Genomic DNA, 23,474 nt, shown 5'->3' on the forward strand with positions numbered 1-23,474 from the left:
GATTCTTTTCTCTCTCTTTTGTGTATATATTAGAGATTTTTGATTTGTGGTTTTCATGAGGCTTACATATAACAACTTATATTTATAACAATGTATTTTAAGTTGATAGCAAGTTAAGTTTAAACAGATCATAAACTCTACATTCTATCTCCCTTCCCTCCATGATTTGTTTTTGATGTCATAATTGGCATCTTTTTATCTTGTGTATCCCTTAACTAATTTTGTTATAGTTATTTTTACTACTTTTGTCTTTTAACCTTCATCCTAGCTTTATAAGTGATTAATCCACCATCTTTACAACATTAGATTATTCTAAATTTTACCATATATTTATCTTTACCAATGAGATTTATACTTTCATAGGTTTTTCTGTTTCTAATTAGTGCCCTTTATTTTCAGTTTAACCAAGTTTCTTTAGCATTTCTTTTAAGGCCAATTTAGCAGTGATGTACTCCTTTAAGTTTTTCTTGTCTTGAAAACTCTTTATCACTTCTTTAATTCTGAATGACAACATTTATGGGTGGAATATTTTTGGTTGGAAGTTCTTTTCTTCCAGCACTCAATATATTATGCCACTCTCTTCTGACCTATAGGGTTTCTGCTGAAAGATCTGCTGATGTCTTATGGGTTTCCCTTGCATGTCCCTTGTTTTTCTCTTGCTGCTTTTAAGATTCTTTCCTTGCTGGTTGGAAAGTTGGTTAAGCATCTGCCTTCAGCTCAGGTCATGATCCCAGGGTCCTGGGATCAAGCCCCACATTGGGCTCCCTGCTCAGTGGGGAACCTGCTTCTCCCTCTCTCTCTGCTGCTCCCCCTGCTTGTGCTCTTTCTCTCTCAAATAAATGAATACATTCTAAAAAAAAAAAAAAAAAAGAAAAAGATTCTTTCCTTGCCTTTAAGTTTGCCTCCTTAATTGTAATGTATCTCAATGTGGATCTCTTTGGGTTCATCTTATTTGAAACTGTCTAAGCTTCCTGGATCTGGATGTCTGTTTCCTTCTTCAGTTTAGGGACATTTTCAGCCATTTTTTTCTTGAAATATGTTTTTTGGTCCTTGCTCTCTCTTCTGGGAGTCCTTTGATGAAATTGTTTGTCTGTTTGATGGTGTCCCATGAGTTCCTTAAGCTAGCTTCACTTTTTTGTGTGCTTTTCATTTTGCTGTTCTGATTGTATGAGTTCCACTGCCCTTTGAGTTCACTGATTCTTCTGCTTCATAGTATGCTGTTAAAAACTTCTATTGTATTTTTTAGTTCAGTTATTGTATTCATCAGCTCTGTGACTTCTATTTGGTAACCTCATATCTTTCTATCTTTCTATCTATCTATCGTCTTTATTGAAGTTCTCACTGTGTTCATCCATTCTTCTCCCCAGTTTGGGGAGCATCTTTATAACTATTATTTTGACCTCTTTATCAGTTAAATCCTGTATCTCCACTTTGTGAGGGACTTTTTCTGAAATTTTATCTTATTCTTTAATTGGGAACACATTCCTCTGTTTTTTCATTTACTTGACTTTCTGTGCTAATTTCTCTGCATAAGATAAAACAGTCACCTCTCCTAGTCTTGAAGAAATGGTCTTGTGTAGCAGACGAACCTTATCATTCAAGTCTGCCCTAGATCTTCATTGTTTCTCAACCCTTTGTGATTGTCCAAGCAGCCCATTTTATTTTTACTAAGCCTCAATAGTTGAGGGTGTGCCAAGAGCTGTCAGGATCTCAAAGGGGAGAATCTCAGTCAGCACATATTGATTGAAAGTCAGACCCTCAGGCAGCAGCTTTTAAGTCATGCAAATATATACAGTCCTGTGAGAATGCAAGCATAAGTGCCACTGGCTACCAGAGCCACATGATCTAGAGGTGTCTCCTGGGCAGGGGCACCAGAAAAGTGTACAAGTTCCTTTCCGGGAGATACCAGCCGTCTGAAGCAAGGCAGAGGGGGAGTGCAAAGATGACATCCACTAGCTTCTGTCCCAGGAGTGCATCTGAGTAGGTCCCTAATGTGTGACAAACCAGAAGCCTGCCCCTCAGACCTCAGCTATGAAGATACACAAATATGTACTAGTTTTTTTTTTTTTTAAGATTTTATTTACTTATTCATGAGAGACAGAGAGAGAGAGAGAGAGAGAGAGAGAGAGAGAGAAGCAGAGGGAGAAGCAGGCTCCCAAGGAGCAGGGAGCCCGATGCGGGACTCGATCCCAGGACCCTGGGATCATGACCTGAGCCGAAGGCAGACGCTCAACCATCTGAGCCATCCAGGCGCCCCAAATATGTACTAGTTTTTGATTGCTGCTATGACAAGTGACTATTTTGTCATGGCTTAACAAAACACCCCTTTATTAACTCACAGTTCTGTAGGTCAGAAGTCTGGGCACAGTTGCTCACCTGCTTCTCTGCTCTGGTTTCACGAGGTTGGAAACAAGGTGTCACAGGTTGCATTCTTCCTGGAGATTCTGGGAATGTATCTGCTCCGAGCTCATTCATGTCAATGGCAGAATTCAGGACTGAGGTCTCTGTTTCCTTGCCACCCATTGGCTGGGAATTATTCTCAGTTTCAAGAGGTTGCATGTATTTCTTGTTTCATGGCTCCCTTCCTGCATCTTCAAAGCCAGTGACTGTAGGTCATCTCCTTCTCACATCTTGAATCTAATTCTCTCCTCTGCCTTCTTGGTTTCCTTTCACTCCATCTCTCTGACTGACTTTACCTTGGGCCCACCCATGGATAATTCAGGATAATCTCGTTATCGTAAAGTTATTTGATAGTAACCTTTAATTCCATCTGCAAAGGATCTTCACAGCAGTGAATAACATGCAGATAGGAATCCTAGGGAGACACTTCAGAACTCTGCTACCATACTAACCAACTCACAGCTACTGTTGCCACTGTACACTTTTAGTGGCAAAGGTCCTAAAGTATTAGCTTTATTGAGTGTGTGCCTAAGGTGTTCCCATGTGTTTTAGGGCCAGTGACAGAACCTCCATGAAATCTCCTGGGATTTCCCTTTCACATTGAATAGAAGGGCCAGAACAGTTCACAGGGATGATGTTGAAGATGGGAAAAACTGAGGTACAGACGCAGAGAGAGCTACACTGGTGTAATTCAGAATCACAATTAGAACTTGGTTGTCTCAGTGTCTGGGCCGGGGCTATTTCCTCCCTGTCATTTACTCAGTTATTCTCCTACTTAGTTATTCTTGGCTTATTCATCTGTTGACCAAAGAACTAATACTGACCCGATGATAGACATTTTGCTAGCTTTATGTGCTATAAGACATTTACAGACGTTGCCCCCAGCATTACATACCTCAAACAAATACTCCTACAATTAAGTAGATATGGGTAATTAATATGAAAGTGGAGTAGAGGCTTCCATTAGAGCTTATAATAAGGAGATCTTCAGAAGATGAAGAAGTGACATTTTAAATTGAGGCCCAGATAATAAATAAATATTAGCCAGGTATAGATGATTAGGAATGGGATAGCATTAAAGCAAAGGGAATGGCATGTTGGAAAGTTCTAAGACAACAAAACAGAAAAGAAAAATCAGGGAAAGTCATTGTGGCTGGAAAATATGATGGGAGGGAGAGAATGGATGAGAAGAGTTTAGAGAGGTGGGGTGGCTCAGATTGACCATGGCCTTGATGGCCATAGGAAGGTATTTCACCTTTATCCAAGGTGGAATGGGAAGCCATGGGAGGGTTTTAAACAGTAGAGCCTCGTGTGAGCTTTGAATTTTTAAACAGAACACTCTGGCTACTGTGTGGAATAGATTAGAAGAAAGTAGGAACATGGGGAGTGTGGATGCAAGAGGTGCATTAGATGAGGCTAGAAAGAAAGTTTTGCAATAGTCCAGGTGAGAAGTAGCTTCACCTAGACGTAGCTTGACTAGGTTGGGGGCAGTAAAACTGAAGGGCAAAAAATGAATCTGAAACATATTTTGGAGGTAGAGTTGACTTGGTGATGGGGCAGATGTGGGGGTGGGGAGAGACGGTCAAGATAATTCCTGGTTTCTGTCATGTTTGTGGCTCTTCCCATGACACAAGTCAGTTACAGATCATTTTCTTATACATAACAAAAAGTTTACATTTTCTCAATAGTTCAGGTGTTATTATAACAGTTATGAGTCAGGTGGCAAGAAAGTCTTGTGTAATACCACCTGGAAGGAATTTGTTTTACCATATTTGTCAGAGGAGCTCATGGAATTTGTATCATGTGATGACTTCAGCATTGTAATGTTTCACTGTGTTCCCCATATCTCCTTTCTATTTCTCATTTCATCTGGGGCTAGAAAATGCAAATGATGGCTTCCCATACAGAGAAAAATTAGCATGAAAGGAGGTATCGCATCCTCATTTCTTAACAGCCTCTGCCTCATTTCCCTTAGGTCCATTCTAATTTCTTTTGCCCACATGGCCCATTGGTTGCTACTAATTCTCATGATGATATTGATATCCACTCCTGGCTTGGGTCACACAAAGTGCTATGTGACCATGTGTATAGTTTTGGGTAGAATGTTGCTCTATTCACAGGACACAGCATGGGCCCTGAACCAGACATCACCAACGAAAATATATAATCCTCATGTAAACTCCGTGGCCATAACCTGAAGGTGGTTTTGACAGACATCTTCTTTGGCTCTTGTATTTTTCCTGGAGACTCTGATATTGGATTGTCTGGGTTTAAATTAATCCCAGATCTTCCATTTATCAATGGGGTGGCCTTAGGCATTTACCTCATCTGCTTTCCTACTTGTAAAAAGAGAAGAAAGTCAGGCTATTGGTAATAATTAGTGGGAATAACCCATACAAAGCATTCGGCACAGAACTTAGCACATAGGAAGTACTCCATATATGGAAGTTATTGGAGTTATTTTCATCATTGGGGAAGAAAGGTGCTAGGACATCACTTTCTTTCCTTTTGCTCTTCTCTGGTAATGATAATTTAGAGGGCAAGGTTTTTTGTTTTTGTTTTGTTTTGTTTTTTCTTAGAAGGAAAAGAGGATTCTGAGCAGGCCCTTGTCCCCAAGTACAGTCTTGCAAACAGACCATGCCAAATTTGTTGCTCTGGTCACGGGCATCACAGTGAAAAGAAACTATGGGCTGCCTCCTTTCATGTGAGCTATTCTGACATCTGAGCTCTGCTTAGTCCCCTGTCCTTTTATTTAGCTGGCTCAATGTAGCTAGTCCTCTAGGGACTGAAGCAAATATGATCTCCTTAGCATTTTGTCTGAATGAATGCTTTCCAGATATGTTGGCAGGAGGCCATGAGTTGACTTGACGGGGTCCTTGAGTAAGTCATTTAGCCTCTCTGGAAAGAAGGTTGATGACTCTGTCAAGGAGATTGAAGGAGGGCAATGGCCCATCCATGGCTTTTATAAGTTGACCTCTGTGATCTTTCCCCTCCCTCCAGCTGCCCTACCCTGCCCACTCATTGCCATCTCTTTCCACAGACCCTTTCATGGTTTTGTGCCCTTGAACCTGTTCTCCCTCCAGAGAATCCTTCTTCAACATCCTCGCCTTCATTGACTTACAAATTCCTGCTTATCCTCCAAGACTCAGGTCAAATGTCATTTCTCACTTAAGCCTTTTTATTCATTCATTCTGCAAACATTTATCAAGTAAGGCACTGTGCTACTCATACCAGCTAGAGCTGTGAGTAAGACAGACAAAGCCCCAGCTTTCACGGTGCTGATGTTCTAGTGGGAGAGACTGACAGTAAACAAGTAAATGAACCATAGAATGTCATGTTGTGAAAGTGCTATGAAAAGATCAGAAAAGGTGTGCAGGTGTGGGATGCGAGGTGGAGGGAGCTACTTTCCGAGGGAGCTATTTTTGAACTAAGACCTGCTGGACGAGGAGAAACCAGCCATGTGAAGAGCAGGGGTCTCGATGCACAAACATGTGATTTTGTTTGAAGAACAAAAAGAAAGTTGTTAGGACTGGAATAAGATTAGCAAGGGAGAAGGGGCATGAGAAGAGATGAGGAAGATCTCAGGTAAGGAGTTCAGACTTGATCCTGAGCAAATAGGAAGAAAGGGGAGAAATCTGATTTTGTGTTGGTTATAGCGCTCTGTTGTCCCTGTGGAAAGTGGATGGAACAGGACAGAAAAAGGAGAGAGAAGAAGGAAGCCCAGTTGGGCGGCTAGAGGGAGAGGATGACCCAGGATTGCAACTGTGGACCCTTTACAGATTTATTGTGAAGGTGCAGTTAATGGGACTCGACTAATGGATTGGATTTGGGGGCAAAAAAAGAAGAATTACTAGTATTTGGATTCGAGCAACTGTGTGGCTGGGTTGTAATGCCATTCGTGGGGTGGGAGATATTTGGAGATAATAACATTTGGGGGATTGAGCAGTCTGAAGTCTGTTTTGGACATGTTAATTTTGAGATGCCTGTTAGCTATCTGAAGGGAAATGTCCCATAGCTATTTGGAACTATAGGTAGAAATCTTGAGGGAAGAGATCAGGAATATGTGTATATAGTGTGTGTGTGTGTGTGTGTAAACTGCCCACCCCCAGCATATTGAATAGTGAATTTCTACCTCCTTTGCAGAGTTATATTAAGATCCCAACAGATCCTAGGTTCCCCTGGCTCTGTAGGTCCTACATCATGTCATACATATTAAAATTCACCTTTATCCTTCATTAAATTTAATTATATCTGCTTCCTTAAGAGCTGAGTTGTAATTGACTAGTTTGACATGTTGCATTTTGTAGATGTTTAATTAAAATACCATCTGATTTTGCACATTTCAGAGGTAACGGTATTTTTAATGGAGAACGCTATTTTTGGAAGCCCTTAGAAAGCTCCTAGTGCAAGGGTAGGGAACGTTTAGTACTTAATTGGGAAAGTGCGCTTGCTCAACTAAACTGCCCCATGATCTTTTTATGCCCTTTTAAAGGCACTTAAATAGCTTCATATTGCAATCATGTGTCTGTGCCCCCCATTAAACTATCAGCTTGTAGAGGGCAAGAAGGACCTCAGAGCCTGTATATGACAGGGACTTACTGTTCATGGAAGCAATTAAGCTGAGCTTATAAAGAAGAAAAAGCCAAGTCTAGCGATCTTGTGTCTTCTACCTGCAGTTAAGAAAGGGCTCATAACCCCTGCCTTGCAGCATGTGTAATATGCACTTGTTTCCCCACCCCACCCCACCCCACCCCCGCCTCTGGCATTCTTCAAAAGGAGGCAGTTTTGTGTAGAAGGTTGATGTTGTGGGCTCCATTCCCAACCACACCCTTTAGTAGCTGTGAATCTTGCAAAAGGAAATTAATTTCCATAGGCCTCTGAGTTTCTGTGGGCCAAATGAAAGCCATTTTAGTAAAACTCGGTCCTCCTTAAAATAATAGATTCTTAAAATCATGTATTCTTTCCTAAAATAAAAAAAAAAGATTATACACTTTCGGCCTCAGGAAATATTTCTGGGAATTTTTCAAAGTGGGGAGGCAACATATCTTTTGTTGCCTGATATCTGGCTTTGAAAAAGCAACAATTGCCGCCCCACCCCCCAATTGCCTCATGCAGAGAGGAGACCTTGCAAGAAAATGCTTCAGTAATAAGACAAACATCCTTCTAAGTCCTTTGCAGTTAGAGTGGAAAGAGCTGCCGGCATTGCCAGGTCCCAGACTGGCCCTCTGAGACTTTGTGATGCTGCCTAACTGCATCCTTCTTGCCCAAGAACTGACTCTGGGCCAGGTCTTCACCTCTCATGATGAAGAGGAGACATGATTATATGCATTACAGCCCCACCTCTAGTGCCAAGCATCTCCAACGAGCCACAGCGACATTAAGTCCAGCTTGGCTACGCCCTTCTCAATTTTGTCAATGGCTCCAAAGTATTCTGCCGAGAACTTCAGATTTTATGGGTTTGCAACAAAAATAACATTTGGACATGGCCGTCACCCAGAAGCAGGTTTATACTTTCTGTCATTGACACATACTGATGTGGGGCCCAGGGCCCAGCTTGGGCCAGGTGAGGTCAAGCTGCAGCTGGCCTTTGAGTTCCCGCTACCATTTTGTATTAGAGGATGGAAGGAAGGAGTGTTGAGCTGGCCAGGCCATAGTTTAACGTTGCGTCGAATTTTCTCCAAATTCATCAAGCTGCTGTCTGTCCTTTCTCTTTGCATGAAGCTGAAGGGTGATATGAAGAGTTAAGAATACATGCCTACTTATATTTTCACTGCCTGATATTCACCTGCACACAGTTGGCAGGTTCCTCAAAATGAAGAGTAGAATGTTGAGTGGAAAACAGGGAGTCCGATAGAAAAGATCAGCAGCATGATGAGAAGCCCCTAACACTGGGGTGAAAAGTGAGGCAAATCTGATCCATCCACAGTTGGACGCTGGTGATTATAGCAAGGTCTGCCACAGGTGTGGGGGCTGAGGATGGGCACACTACTCATCTTTTGTAGATCCTTCCTGACTAATCCATTAAATGTTGAATCACTGTTCTTAGTAGCAATTAGATTAAACCATTAAAACAATTGACTTACTTCCCTAAACCATCTCTTCTTTAGCAAGTTCGCTGGTAATGTGCCTCCTGCTCTTGTCCCATCTACTTAGTTAAGCCTCAGCCCCTTAGCTCCAGAACCAATCCTAGTTCCACTTACTCTGGAAACTTGCCTTGACCAGTTCGATTCAAAGGAATTTCTGCTGGTCTGGACCTAACACCTTAGTGTCCAATTCATTTGAGATTTAGAATTCACTAATGTTAATTGTCTGTTAAACCTTATTTTTATTATTCTGTCTGGCTATGTAATCCCAATCAATCTATTTTAAGCCCATCTGCTTCATCTTTCTTGTTTGTAAACAGAAGGTAATGATAATTTGTAAACAGCATACTTCTGCTTTAGAATTTTTTGTGAGAATTAAGAGAATTTACATTAGTATGCATATACTCTATATTCCCACATTGTGCAGTACATAGTAAGTGTTCAATAAAATTAGTCCCCCCACCCAATCCTCATAATGGGACTTCATGACAGTGGAGGCGCTCCCTTATACCATTTTGTATCCCTCGATCTTTAAACCTAACTGGAGTTCAGTTTGGATGTTGCTTTCACTGATTTCTCATTTCTCTTCCCAAAAGGCGGGGCGTTGAAACTTCAGAGCTAGTGCCTGCATCTCACGCAGGGTTCACGATCTATAATCCATGGTGGGTCTTTGCCAACTATACAGTCCCACCCTGTGGCATGTACTAGAGATTTATTTTAGACAAAGTTACCTTCTAGGCACCCGGGGCTACAGCCACTGTCAATTTTACACAGGATATCAGCAAACTGAACAAAGTCTTCTCCCCTTTCAACAGCTTTCACCACCCCCCAACCACCTCGCGCACAGTCCCTTGGCCCCCACCCTTCCGTACATCCACTAGTGAGTGCGCAGCTGTCCATCTCCCAGGGGAAGCCCAGGGAAAGAGCCCAGATGGCCCAGACCCTGGTTCCGGCATCTGCACAATTTGCTAACCAGTGTGCCAAGCTTTTATAGATTTTTTTTTTTCACTTGCTTTCTAAAAATGGGATATAAGCTTCATTCAGGACCAAATCTAAACTCTTCCTTTCTTATACTGCTGTTACTTTGTCTCTCATTTACAACTTCTTCCTCTGCTCACCCTTTCCTTTCCAACTTTATTTAGATGCTCTGTTCACTTCCACCCTTTCCTTCGTCTTCATCTTCTAGGTGGAAACAGAAGGCTCTCCTTATCTCATCCTTTCACAAATATTTACACAGGGGTATGAACAGATCAGATAAACAGGAACTTAGGTTAATTTAATAGAAAAAATAAAATATGGAATAACATTGCTTTTGGCCAGTATCAATTACAACCATTCTACTATATTTTACAAAAAAACAACTGAACATTTTACACATGTACAGTATTTTTCAGTAAAAGTGGATTTGGATTTAACAGTGGATCACTAGTTAAAAATAAAAAAAGACAAAAGAAAACAGAAGATAGGACTTTTGTCTCTAGAAGGTTAGAGCATTTGTTAATTCTCCAAACTTTGTACTATCCATTACATATATCTCATTATGAATATATATATTTATACATAATATATAACATTAACTTAAACTTTGAAAGCATTATGTCCTAGTTAATAATATTCTGTAGATAAACGAGGCAGTAACACACTAGTAGTTAAACCAGTATTTCCATGATGTGCGCCTGCATGGTCAGTGGGAAATGGAACACACATTGGTGGACCCCAGTGAATTTGGCTGTCCTATTGATGGTTATTTGTCTAAGAACACAGATACCATTTTTATCTTTCCTATCATAGTAACTTTGTGCCTTAAATAGTACGGGCTGGTTCAGTCAAATGGATTCCTTTGCAGGCAAATCTGGTTTTGCCATCTGCTTGACCTTGCTTTAGGCTTGCGCTTACATTTGGCCATTTAGAGACTGTGCCTTTAAATGTGAGACTCTATCTGCCATCCCCCGGATTAACTTACTTTCTTCAGATCAGAAGGACCTGCACTGTTAGGAAAATGAAAGTTGCTCAGCAAAATCAGTTGAGTCCCTAGTTACTTAGGAATCATTATGTGACTCAGTATTACTATAATGCTCTTTAATAAAAGAGGGTCATTAGACTGTAATTATTCACCTTAGGTCAGACATTAATTTTGATGTCTAGGAATGAATATTTTTAAGGTAGGCTTTTTCCTGGCTTGTTGTTGGAGTGGGGATCTTAGCATCCACGTCCCAGCTCCTTCCCCAAATAAGCTATATTGATATCATCCCTGTTCTCAGCTGTGAGGCCAATGACATCTTGGAAGTGAGGCTCTCAAAGCATCAAGTCTACTTGATGTGGCTGGCCACTCCCAAAGCGAATGAGGTCACCAATGGAGCTTTGATATGAAAAATGAAGAAACCTGATAAACGAGTCTATCCTCCCCTAAATAGAGAAACTCAGAATTGGTAAAAAGATCTATCAGGCATCATTTCTAACCACTGACTCAAAATAGTTTTCACATAATTCAGTCTGCTAGGTTCCAGGATGTAGTTAAGAGTTGTAGAAAACTGGTGAGGATAATTCCAAGAAAACAGACGATCTCATTGACATCCAGTGGACAGATGTATCATAGCACGGTTAGAGAGGGACAGAGGAATGGGAAAGAACAGAACCAGGACGGTACAATCATGCCACCCATCTTCAATTTCCAGTTTTATTTTTTGAAAATGACACAATGATAAAACTTCTAAGAAGCACCATTGAAAAACGTTGCCCGGCCAACTTGGGCACGGGCTTAAATATTATTTAAATAATTCCATTTCTTAAAAAATACAGGACCTTTTCGAACCTTTTGACTCCCAGGAAGAAATTTCCCACATCATATCCAAAATGCTTCCCATCACAACAAATGGAATTTCTGATGGCCTTAAAAAAAAAAAAATGCTATGGGGATAATGGCCATATAGCACCAGGAGATCATGCAGGGTCTACAAAGTGAACACTCCGGATTTCAGGGGAGCTGGATCAGTCCCAGCTATTTTGTGTAACTTTGCATTCTGTCCATCACCAATTTGACTATGCAGAGTGATCCCATTTGACCAGCTGTGTGTAAAATAACCCAATCTGCAAAGCCAAAGCCAGTAGCAGCAAGTCTATCTGATGAAACCAGTGGAGCAGACTTATCAAGTGAGTATAATGCCAAAACCAGCACATAATGCATGAAGTAAATTATGTGTGGAAAGGATCAATGTTCAACTGTGAAAAACTAAGACAAACGACACTGAATACAACTCTGCGGGATGTTCTTAATGCCCTTAGGTCCACTTTTCTGTCATTTCCCCCAACGGTGGACTCAAGCATGAAAAATGACAGATGCAAGAGCTTTCTCTTTGATTTTGACCTATGTCTGCTCTTGTGATGTTTTTGAAAGGTATTTTTAGGCGTCTCAAAGGGGAAACAAGCAAGTAAATGCAAAGGGGAAAAAAATGGACCTTCAAAACCAGGGCAGGAAATCAAATCATTACTTTAACGTCAAATTTTGGCATCAAATGCTTTGGTCATACAATACTGTCTCTGTGGTTCTGGCTGTTTAGCACTAAACACCCAGTTATAAAAGGTAGGCTTGTTGTAGGTTTATTTTTTTTTTTTCCATTTAAGTTCTGACAAAACAGTTCACCATCTCCCTGCACAAATTTGAGAGAGAGAGAAAAAGAGAGCAAAAAAGAGAGAGGTGGCTTGCTTTTTTTTTTTTTTTTTTGCTTGTTTTTTTTTTTCTTTTTAATAATAATATGGAGTAATCTATAAGTCTACAGGAACAGAGAAATCTAAGATGGCCGCTCAGCCTTGGAATGTACATGTTTTGCAGCAAAGTTGTTGAAGAACCTTCCTCTGGCACAGATTGTTCTTTTTCACTAGCATACAGAAGCCTCCTTCCGCCCAGGACTCTTCCGTTGCTTTTCCAGGAAGTCAGCAAGACAGAGGGGGGAGTTGAGGACGAGAGCAGCATGATGTACACGCGGAAGAAGGTTTTGATTGGCCAGAGAGGCAGATGGGGGGATTGGAAGAGCTCATTGAGGAGCAGTCAACAAGGAGGAATTTGGGTCCAGCCAAAGGGATTTCAGTCAACAGCATTGTTTTTTTCAAGGAGAGAGATTGCGGTCCAGTGGTGAATGGGATTGATGTCCATTTATGAAAGGGAAAAAAAGGATTCGAAAAAAGAATAAGTTAGAAATCAATAATAATATAAGCAAGGAATTTGTCTTCTCAGAATTACCTAGAGCAGAGAGTATACCGTCATTTATACTATATTTCATTGAGTCCAAGACACTGGATTTAAGATGCACCATTATTTTAAGTATTAAGAAAAAACATGCTTCATGCGTCTTATTACATGGTGACCCAAGAGTCTCCTTAATTAGAATATTAATTTTATGCTTATTTGGAAATATTAGTTATATAACAGGCTGTTTTGTTTCTGTGCTTATACAAAAACTCTTCTTTTGAATATTAAACAATTAGTTTTTGAAGCTATTTTGAACTACAGTTAAATTCAACACAAGAAGCGGTAACCATGTGCCTAACTCTGTGACAAAGTCACAGGCAATGACAGCTATGTCGCATCAACCTATTGGACAGAAGTGGTTGTAAGCTGCCATAAATTATAAGATGCATCTGACTTCAGGGATGTTAAAATGTAAAAGAAAAAAAAAGTATGTCTTAGAATCATTGAAATATGACAGTTGAAAGAGAATAAATCACAAACCCATAAATGCAATCAATATGTGATTTGAAAAGCCTGGTGGAGCCATCGGTGATCTTATTATCTAGCTGACCTAAGGTGGGCTCTTTACAAATCACGATTCTTCATTTTCTACTCTTGCCCACAATTCTGGACACCCCATTTCTACTAAAGTGTGTGCCACCTGGCATAACTTATCCCAAGTTTACCATGGTTTAGAGAAGGCAGTTAAAGCGTCACAAACATGGCCAGGCCTGGCACCAAGTGCTGTGGGTGAAATTTCAAGTGACTGTGGATCTTCTGAGTCTAGAAAATCATCCTCTGTTTCCTGTCACCAACTTAAAAATTCTGGTCAGATCCGGCTATGGGGGAACCATGTTTTTAAGTAAAAAGTGATACTTACATGGTCCCTGGAGTGCCATCACCCCAACCCTCTATCCCCGTGTTGTGTGGTGAGAACAGAGCCTGAGTGGGTCTGGCCCATCCCTGCTAGACCAATCCTACAGCCAAGTAGCCATGAAGACGCAAAGTCACCTATGATGCTCTGTGGAGACCATAGATGATGCTCTACAAATATCATCGTGTGCCCTGTTCTTTCAGATGCCTTTTTGAAATTCCTCATAGGAAGTTTTAGAATGACCATACAAGGTCAATGGTATTAGCCTCCTCATTTTTACAGATGAGGGAAGTGAGACCCAGAGAAGTTTATCACCTGCCCAAGACCTGGAGCCCAGAAAGGAACGACAGTATTCTGATTCCTGAATCCATATTCTGACAACCAAAGCACTGTTCTACCTCTTGTGAAATTTCTAGGAGAGGGCCCATTCAAGGGAAGGCAGAGAATAAACCAAGGGAAGTCCCTTGTCCAGGAAGACTGTTCCAAGTGCACTTTTTTTTATTCTATTTTCATAACAGTCCAAAGATATTTAAAAATAACAATGGTTCAAAATGATTTCTTTCTAGGTCACTGAGATGCATGTCTGCCTAAAGTTCAGGCTCAAATTTTAGGGCTCCCTCTGTATGAATTATACTGAGAGTCAAAATTTATAACATGTTAAAGTTGGAATAATTTAATTTCATTCATTTATAAATGGGGAAGCTGAGGCTAGAAAACTTGGCATTTGCCAAGTTGTCAGGGGGAATGGAGTAAGGCAGAGATTCCCAAATCTGGCCACACATTAGAAACACTTGAGAAGTTTCTAAAAATATCCATGGTTAGATAGCACCCCAAGAATGTTTGAATCTTTGGAGAAAGTGTGCGGTCCTGGCATTTTGGTTGAGAACCACGTGTGTGAAGAAAAGAAAAATGGACCAACGTTTAGAAGTCTAAAGTTCTATACTTAGGTCTATCGTTAATTCCTTGCCTCTCAGGTTTAATGAAAGATTCAGGTAGCATTTGATTACAATTTACTTACCAAAAATTTAAATTATCTAAATAAAAGGAGTGGCAATAAACTGGCATCTTCACATGATAGAATTTTATGCTGTAATTAAAAATGAAGTTTCTGAGGACTTTGTAAACATAGGATGATGTTTATGTCTAATGTTTAGTACAAAAAGCAGGATACAAACCTCCATGTACATGGTATTTAAAAAATCTGGGCAAAAGTACAGATGGCAAAAGATGGGAAAGAAACACATGAAAAAACTAATAGGAAAAGGTTGCCTATTCTATTCCAAGTATATGACATTCTGGAAAAGGTAAATCTATGGAGACAGTAAGAAAAAATTAGTAGGTCCTGGGGCTAGGCAGGAGGGAGGGAGGAAGGGAAGAGCACAGAGGATTTTTAGGGCAATGAAAGTGTCCTGTATGATTATTACAATGGTGGATACGTATCCCTATTCATTCATTCTTTCATTCATTCATTCATTCAAACTCCTAGAATGTACACCACCAAGAGGGAACCCTAATGTGAACCATGGATTTGGGTGATAATGGTGCGTCAGTGAAGGTTCACTGATTATAACACATGTAACTCGTCTGGTGTAGGAGGCTGATGGGGGGGGGTGCGGCAGAGGTGTGTGTGTGGGTGGGTGTTGCCGGGTGGCAGTTGGCATATGTAGGATCTCTCTGTACTTTCTGCTTAATTTTGCTGTGAACCTAAAACTCTAAAGTTAAAAAAAAAAAATAACTGGTGCTATCTTGGCCAATGGAACTATAGGTGATTTACTTCTTCTTTTAATTAAAAAAAACAAAAACCCAAACCAAAACCCATTGAGGGTGTGAGTTCAAGATGAATGAATGCCAACGAGATATTGGGCACGTTCTATCTGACTCAGGCTTGATAGTTTACGTGGAAATACATTTGATCTCAACCTAAAAAGAGGACCCTGCGTTCAGAGGATCAGAATGAACAGTTTGTACTCACCGTCCTTGCAGATGGCGCCCATCTGACATGTCCCTAAGTCTAAGAGATACCCGCTGAGGCAGCTCGTGCAGTTCTTGAACCCCGGACCATTGCATGTCAAACAGGTAGCATCACATCTATGGGGGAAAACGTACAGTTCATGCTTTCACGCATCAGGTGCAAGAAAAGATGTTTGCTATCAGCCTCTTAAGGACGTTTGAAACCTAATTTCCCCTTTGAAGACGACACAGAAACCTCTTCTGACCATAAATGCTACCTTTAACAACATTAAAGAAAGCCCAGCAGGTAGACTGATTTTAAATGGGAGAACACATTGTACTTGAAACCGAAATATTACTTTCCAGGTTTTAAAGTGCTCCTGAGACAAAAACAGAAAAGTACTCAAGAGAAGTTGGGTGAAAGCAGCAGGGGAGGTTTCTGCTTTCAGCTTTCTGATTTGGAAACTTAGGTCATCATTAGTAATTGTTTTGTTTTGTGGAGGCGGTCAAATAAGGAAGCCAGTGATCACGAGCTACGGCTGGAGGGGCGGATCCACTTACTTTTTGCAGGATTTGTATCCGTTCTCTGAAGGGTGATCAAAGTAGTAGCTGAGACTGCAGCTCTGCACGCATCTCCCATCCTCCATGAAGTAGCCTTCTGTGCAGTTAATACACCCGTCAGCACCCGGCCCTGAAAGCAAGACAAATGTGGGAAACAGAAACAAAATCTCAGAGGAGCTTGCACGATGGGCTGCTTCTTGTGTAGTTGGTGGAAAGGGCATGAATAGGTTGTCATGTTAAGAGTCACAATTTCACATTTGTGCTTTCTCTTATGTTCTGTGGGGGAAAAAAACCCGCCCCCATTTTAAATTGAACCCATTTGCCAAAACCATCACATCTCTTTGGAAAGAGGAGGAGATCTCATTGGGATGTTTCAGGGTCGCAATAGGGACAGAATGCCCATGGCTGACTTTCTCTGAGAATCCATGCAGGAGTGCCGGAAGAGATTTAGGTTTCTCCAGCATTTACTTTAACCATATCCGAGGGGTCTGTAGGAGTGATGGCTAACCACAAGTCAACAAACAGCAAACCAGAGCCAGAGGAATAGACAGTAGGACTGGGGGACAAGGTACCAGCGCAGGTGGCACAGAAGCGGTGACAGGGCTGACAGTCCTGGCCATTGAAGTACTGCCCGTCCTCACAGGTGATCGAGCACCGGGATCCCTGCAGGCTGAAGACAGAAACACAGATGCTGTGGTCAAGGCGAAGAGGGCATAGCTCCTCAGCTCCATACACAACAAATAGAGCATCTCCCAGAGACCCGTGGTTTGGCAAAGCTTCAAAGCGGGGGGGAAATCGTCCCGTACCCCTTCTTTTTTCCTTCTCCGATGCCTATCCTGCTTCTCTGCCCCTATGATCATGTCTGTAGCTTGTATGCATGCTGCAAGCTTCGTGGACCTTCTTTGCTCTGCACCTTACCCACGCAGGTGTTCCTAAAAGTATCTTACTGACAAAACTCATGACCTAACAATACGTCTGACAACTCTGATAACCAGCCCTATGACATAATAAATTTAAGAGTTGTTTTGTAATTATAAAATGTAGTAGGAACACAGGGTAATGAGTTACATCTGAATAAAGGGCATGATGATCTCTGGCCCGCCCACACTCCCAGGAGTAGGTCCTTTTGTTCTTATTTCTGGTTTTAGTTCTTCTACTGGTTCCCATCAGAACCACACAATTGCCTCTATTTCCTGATTTATTTTAAATGCTAATGAATAATTTCATAAAATGACCTGCCTATACAGCTGATTCCCCAAACACCCCAACTTTTCTTAATTGTATGATTGTTTCCAGGTGTTCTCTCTACCATACTTTATTTGGCACTCTTGGTATCTATTATAGTTGCCAGATGTTGAATGAGGAATGCATATTTTTTCTCCTTTGTAATATCTATCAATTATGATAGCTTTCATAGTGTATAGATCAATTCTTAAAATTAAAAAACACAGAATTTAGGACCTTTAATCTACCAATATTGCTCACTATTGGAACAACAGATTAGCACCTGTAAACCTATGTCACCAAATAGACGATACTACAAGATGGGTCTCTAAGCAACAGGGTCAAATGGTTTTTATTCTCTTAGACTCTTTATATTGCCCTAAGTCACATCTTAGTTGACTGTGCTTTGTATTTGGATCACGCTAACTTGGAAAAGTAAAATTTATTTTTCCCTATTGGAAAGAACAAAAACAGATAAAAACGGATCCCAAAGAGTCCTGTTAACGTTGTAATCCACTTCCTTCCAGTATTTTATATGTATGTATTTCTGTTTGTTCTTAGCCACTCTTGAAAAATGTATAGGTCTCTCGAGGCAAACTGGTCAACCCTCAAAGCCTCTAAGGAAGAGGTAGGCAGTCTCAAGGAGACAGAGGGCAGCTTAACTGAAGGTGTATTCCATTCACAGACTTGACTGGCCAGGGAGCGATGTCATTTAAAAAGCCAATAAAAGAAAATCCCTTCCCTTTCCGTAGAACTGGAAAAAAGGACATTGCATCAAATAGGTCCTTTTGTGGGAGGAAATAGGACCACCAAAAAACTTATCAGATTAAAAATAAAAAAAAAAAACTGCCTCATTTTTCTAGTACAGGGCATTCCTTCTGAGGTTGGCATGTGTTGAGCATGAGACAGAGGCTGCGCTGTGTAAGGAAGCAATGAATGTAAGTGGGTCCTGCAACAGAGAGCAGGCACTGTGTGCACCCCAAAGCCGCCTGCTGCTTCCAAAATAGAGTGGTGATGTGGCTAACCCTCCTGGTACAGTGGACACCTGCGTTCTGTCTGTGATCAACTGGCTGGGTTGGAACTCTGCTGTCCCACATGTTTCAGCACCCGTGGCTCCTAAGCACTTAAAATGTGGTTAGTGTGGCCCAGGACTGGAATTTTAAACTTTAGTTTGAATTTCAGTCTAAATTTTACAAATTGGCCCTTGGTTCAGTTACTGGCAAAATTCTGAGTAAGTTTAGAAACAACCTGGCTATATAAAATCTACTTTGACTAAATTTTGTAAAATCCAAGTACAGATCAAGTATTTCTCATAAAAAATTACTGTCCAAGTTGAGATGTGCAATGTACTTTCTGGGTTAAAATGCACACCAGATTTCAAAGACTTGGTATAAGAACAAAAAAGAATGTAAAACATCTCGCTAGGTCTTTTATATTGATTATATTTTGAAATGAAAATATTTTGGATATATATGGTTAATATGTTTTTAAATTTTACCCATATCTTTTTACTTCCCTTAATGTGGCTACTGGCATATTTAAAATAAAATGAACATATAGGGCTCTCATATTTCTTTTGGAGAGTGCTGGTTAACGTACTCTGTGAAATGTTCCCTAAGAAACACAGTTGACTTAACTCTTCAACAACATGGGTTTGAAAAACTAAGCGGATTTTTTTTTTTTGATAAATAAAATACAGTACTCTAAATGTATTTTCTTTATAATTTTCCTAACATTTTCTCTTCTCTAGGCTTATTGTAAGAATAGCAGTATAGAATACATATAACACAATGCGTTAATTGACTGTTATTTGTAGAATTTCCAGTCAACAGTAGTAATCAGTAGTTACATAGTTACATAGTTAAGAGTAACTTACGGAGTTAAAAGTTATATGCGATTTTCAACTGTATGAAGTTGTGGCCCCTAATCCCTGAGTTGTGCAAGGGTCAATTGTATAGAAAATATCGTAAATAATCTTTTATTTCTCATGGACCAATTATGTGTCTGATACTGGAAATAAGTACTTTCTAAATGTTATCACAGTTGATCTTTTTCATAATTCAGCAATGTAGGGGTTATTATCTCATTTTATAGGTGACAAAAGTGAAGTTCAGAGTGGCTCAGTGACTTGACCAGGATCCCACAGCTGATTAATAGAAGAGGGTTTGAGCCCACATCTATCTTGTCTCCCTTCTTCTTATTATCTCAATCTGCTCCTTGTCCAAAAAGAATGAGGGGGCTGACTAGACTGATATATATCAAGACTGGAAGTCTTGAGATGCAAGGTGCTTAAGCAGATCAATACTGAATGCATTTATGAAAAAACCCACAGGAAAAAAATATATTAGAACATCATTTTCATTTAGATTAAGATTTTATTTATTAGAGAGAGCAAGCGAGTGAGCATGAGTGGGGAGAGGGGCAGAAGGAGAGGGAGAAGCAGACTCCCCTGGCTCAATCCCAGGACACCGAGGTCATGACCTGAGCCGAAGGCAGATGCTTAGTTGACTGAGCCACCCATGTGCTCCAATGTTCTAGTATTAACTAATATGAAGAAATCACCTGCCTGGAGCCCGTTGAGTTCACCTCTCCAATTTAAGGTGGAAACAGAGGTATTCTCAATACTTAAAAAGATCGGAGTGCTGCAGATTTGTGGCTCTCTGTGAACTCAGGGTCCAACTCCTTACCCACCGGAGGATGGTCTGACCTTCTCTATGGATATCAGGAGGCTACCTAGTTCATTTGAGCCGTGTCTTGTTCTCTGGCAGAATCTATCAGCTATCTGGCTTTTGCAATGAGCAAGTCATCCAGTCAAGAAAAACATCTCCAGGTGTTAAATCTATGAGCATACCAGAGCATAATGGAACCAAGCCTGAGGTACTTAAGATAAGAGGATGATTGGCTATATGGAGAGAAATAATAAAGATAAGGCAAGAGTTTCCGACCATCAAAGGAATGAATCAGGAGGATTAAATATAATTCATTATATTACCTACGCAGTAATCCTTGACAGGGGCACTGCGCTGGTCAAAAAGCACTGAGAAAGCCTCTCAAATAGCCATTTTTATTTATGTGTATCAGAGCCATATTTTCTGAAGAGAATTTCATTTGGTTTATAAACCTCCCTTAGCCAAGATGGCATCCAATTTTTCACATACAATGGTAAAGATAATGCAAATAACAATCAAGTGTTTGAATGGGAGTCAAACCAAGGTGATGGTAAGAGGATTATTTATTTACATATTTCATTTATATTGAGATGCTCCTTGGGCTGTGTGACTTGAAAGCATCCTTCACTCTCTTACCTTAACCCATCCCTACATTCTGTACAGTTGTGGAATTCAGTACATGTCTTGCAGTTTTCACTGCATTTCCGGCAAAGACTTTTCTCTGTTAAAAAACAAAAAAAAACAAAAAAAAAACATACAAATGTAACAAGGTTATAAATCAGTTGGTCAGTTGGATTCCATAAAAGGAGGTGGAGACATTCTAATGTTTGCTAATGTACACGATAGTACACATACATGGCCTTGAGCAGACTATTTTGCAAACAGCCCCGCACAGAACATTTGCTATCACTTTTCAGCGAAGTGAACAGCGGTAGGAACCTGCAGTGATGGGAAATGCCTGATATCTACCAGCCATTTTGCAGACAAGGGAACCACAGCCCATTTAACTCTTAGTCGAATAGCTGACTGGCTTTTTCCCCTCTTCTTTTTCTCTCTCCCAAGGGGGGTTATCTAACTTCCGACAATGACAATCCCACTAACAAAGATGCTGGGGCAATGCCCAGATGTAAAGGTGTAAGCAGTGCTTGGGGCTGTGGAATGGAAAGGTGGGCCCCCATGCTCACAGCTTGTAGGACCACTCTGATGAACACAGCCAGAAAAGGGAATCTGCATTTACGATGGCAGGGTAAGGGTTGATGATGTATTTCTTGTATTGTCTAGAATAGTGTCGCATACTTTATAGTGGCTGTGACATTGATATGTTATTATAGTTTAGATAATGTCTGTATTCAGGAGAATAGAAATATATGGATTGAAACAAATATACCATGAATATGGTTTTCCTGTTTAATACCAAAGACTGATCCCCATTGGAAAAAAATGGCAAATGCATGCTTACTCTATAGTGAAAAATGGTGATTTGTTACATTAACTCAAGGCCTTTTACCTGAGGCAAAATTCTTCTGGAGACTTGATACCTTCTCTGAGGTGCAAGTGGATTATAACCACATATATGTGTAGGATTGAATAAGCTTTGTTCATAGGCTTCTCTTCCTCCATCTACTCTTTATATTTTGGCGTTCTTCAAGGTTCCATAGAGGAACACTGCTTTAATGGATTCCTATAGGGACCTCTTGAAGGTCCACTTCCTTTCTCAAGTCCCGAGCACCCCCACCCACCATGAAATATGAAGTCCTTTATAATCTTATGGTAGTCTTCAGATGGTCCCCTCCTCACTCTGCCGTTCAGACTCCTGGACATGGCATAGGATCTGAAGTCCAAGGACCTAGATTTGAATTCCGCTTTTAGCATTTCCAGTGGGCAAGTTCAGGGTCAATAGATATTTCAGTGATGCCAACCTCTCAGTTTGTCTTGAGGGGATAATGAAATTACTCAGGGGAACTATATGAACTTGAAAGTACTGTAAATGTGTTGGCAGTAATTATTACTTGTCATGATTATATCTGATCACTATGTTTTCAGGAGGAAAATATAACAAAAGTCAGTTACACGGAGGAGAGAGAGGCAGAGACAACTCGTATCAGCAAAGCCATTGTTTGAACAGCCTTCCTTCACTGCATACCTCCCAGGCTCTGGGGAAACAACTGAGTCTCAATTATCTTGATCCTGTTATATACCATCTCGAACCAAATTTCTTTTCTGAGATTCAGCCTTCTTGATAGAATTTTGAATTTTTTTCTTCAAGAAATACTGCTTATTTCCGGGGATCCCTCAGACTCCCCTCCCCAATCTTTCTCTATCAGGCTGTAGCTCATGTTCCAAATTTGGGGGAAAAAGGAACTACAAGGAAATCCTACCCACGGATCTATAGGGTAAACTGAGACTCCATCTGCCTCGTGGAGAAATGCCTGCCTTCGAGTCAAGGGACTTGGACTTCCTAAGAAGCAACAGTATCCACTTCAAAATTCTTGCCTGATTTCTGAAAAACAACTCTTGTTCATTTAAACTTGGGTTTTCTTCTTTCTTAGGTTGTGCCGAAACAGGAGATAATCAGTGTCATCATGTATTATGGTGTGACACACTTGTTAATTACCGAGAATTCAGAAATAAAGGAAAAGGGCGCTACCAGAGCACTAACAGGTAGGAATGCCCAAGGATTACTTAATTCTCCAGGGAATATACCTTTTGTCTGTTTCCTAATGACGACTGATTAGGGCCAAACTCCGCGAAGTGACGTGTTCATTTACAGATTTTTGTTTGGTACAGTTGGAAAGGATTTCTGTGTGGAAAAGGCCCCCCAAATTCAATTTGTATTGCCATGTAGGAAATTATTCATTTCTTAACTGAAGTATAAAAAACAATGTTATATTAGTTGGAGATATAGAATATATTGATTTGACGATTCTATGTATTACTCAGTGTTGACCATGGTAACTGTAGTCCCCATCTGTCACCATGCAATGGTATTACAGTATTATGGACAATATTCCCTAGCTGTACTTTTCATCTCTGACTTCCTTATTTTATAACTGGAAGTTTGTACCTCCCCTTTATCTTTTTTGCCCGTCCCTCCACCCACCTCTGTTCTGGCCACCACCAATCATTTTCTGTGTTTTAAGAGTCTATTTTTTGTGTGTTTGTTAGCTTCCACATACAAGTGAAATCCTGTGGTATTTGTCTTTCTCAGTCTGATTTATTTCACTTAGCATAATACCCTATAGCTCCATCCATGTAGGCACAAATGGCAAGATCTCACTCCCTTATATGGCTGGGTAATATTCCACTGTGTGTGTGTGTGTGTGTATACACCACATCTTTTTCTTTTTCTTTCTTTTTTTTTTTTTTACAAGTTTTTAATTCCAATATAGTTAATATACAGTGTTATATTAGTTTAAGGTGTATAATATAGTGATTCAGCACTTCTCTATATCACCCAGTGCTCATCATGACAAGTGTACTCCTTAATC

At 40.4% G+C, this 23,474-nt stretch overlaps 1 protein-coding gene across 8 annotated transcripts in view; it reads right to left on the reverse strand.

Moving 5' to 3' along the window:
• The window catches only part of PCSK5 (proprotein convertase subtilisin/kexin type 5), a 465,096-nt gene that overhangs the window by 148,641 nt on the left and 292,981 nt on the right, over positions 1-23,474 (reverse strand). For 5 of the 8 annotated variants that reach the window (XM_073878061.1, XM_025891381.2, XM_073878060.1 and 2 more), the window contains exons 17-20: positions 20,623-20,707; positions 16,666-16,763; positions 16,094-16,223; positions 15,555-15,670 (exon numbers count right to left, since the gene is read on the reverse strand). In XM_073878061.1, coding sequence (XP_073734162.1) covers positions 15,555-15,670; positions 16,094-16,223; positions 16,666-16,763; positions 20,623-20,707 — 429 coding nt within the window. Of the gene's footprint in view, positions 1-9,748; positions 12,401-15,554; positions 15,671-16,093; positions 16,224-16,665; positions 16,764-20,622; positions 20,708-23,474 lie in introns of those variants that run through there. The other 3 variants (XM_025891382.2, XR_012374026.1, XR_012374027.1) reach the window with 3 other exon arrangements.

This window comes from Callorhinus ursinus, unplaced genomic scaffold, assembly GCF_003265705.2.
Source record: "Callorhinus ursinus isolate GAN/ISIS: 27379988/994484 unplaced genomic scaffold, GSC_fseal_2.0 scaffold28, whole genome shotgun sequence".
Classification (NCBI taxonomy): Eukaryota; Metazoa; Chordata; class Mammalia; order Carnivora; family Otariidae; genus Callorhinus; species Callorhinus ursinus.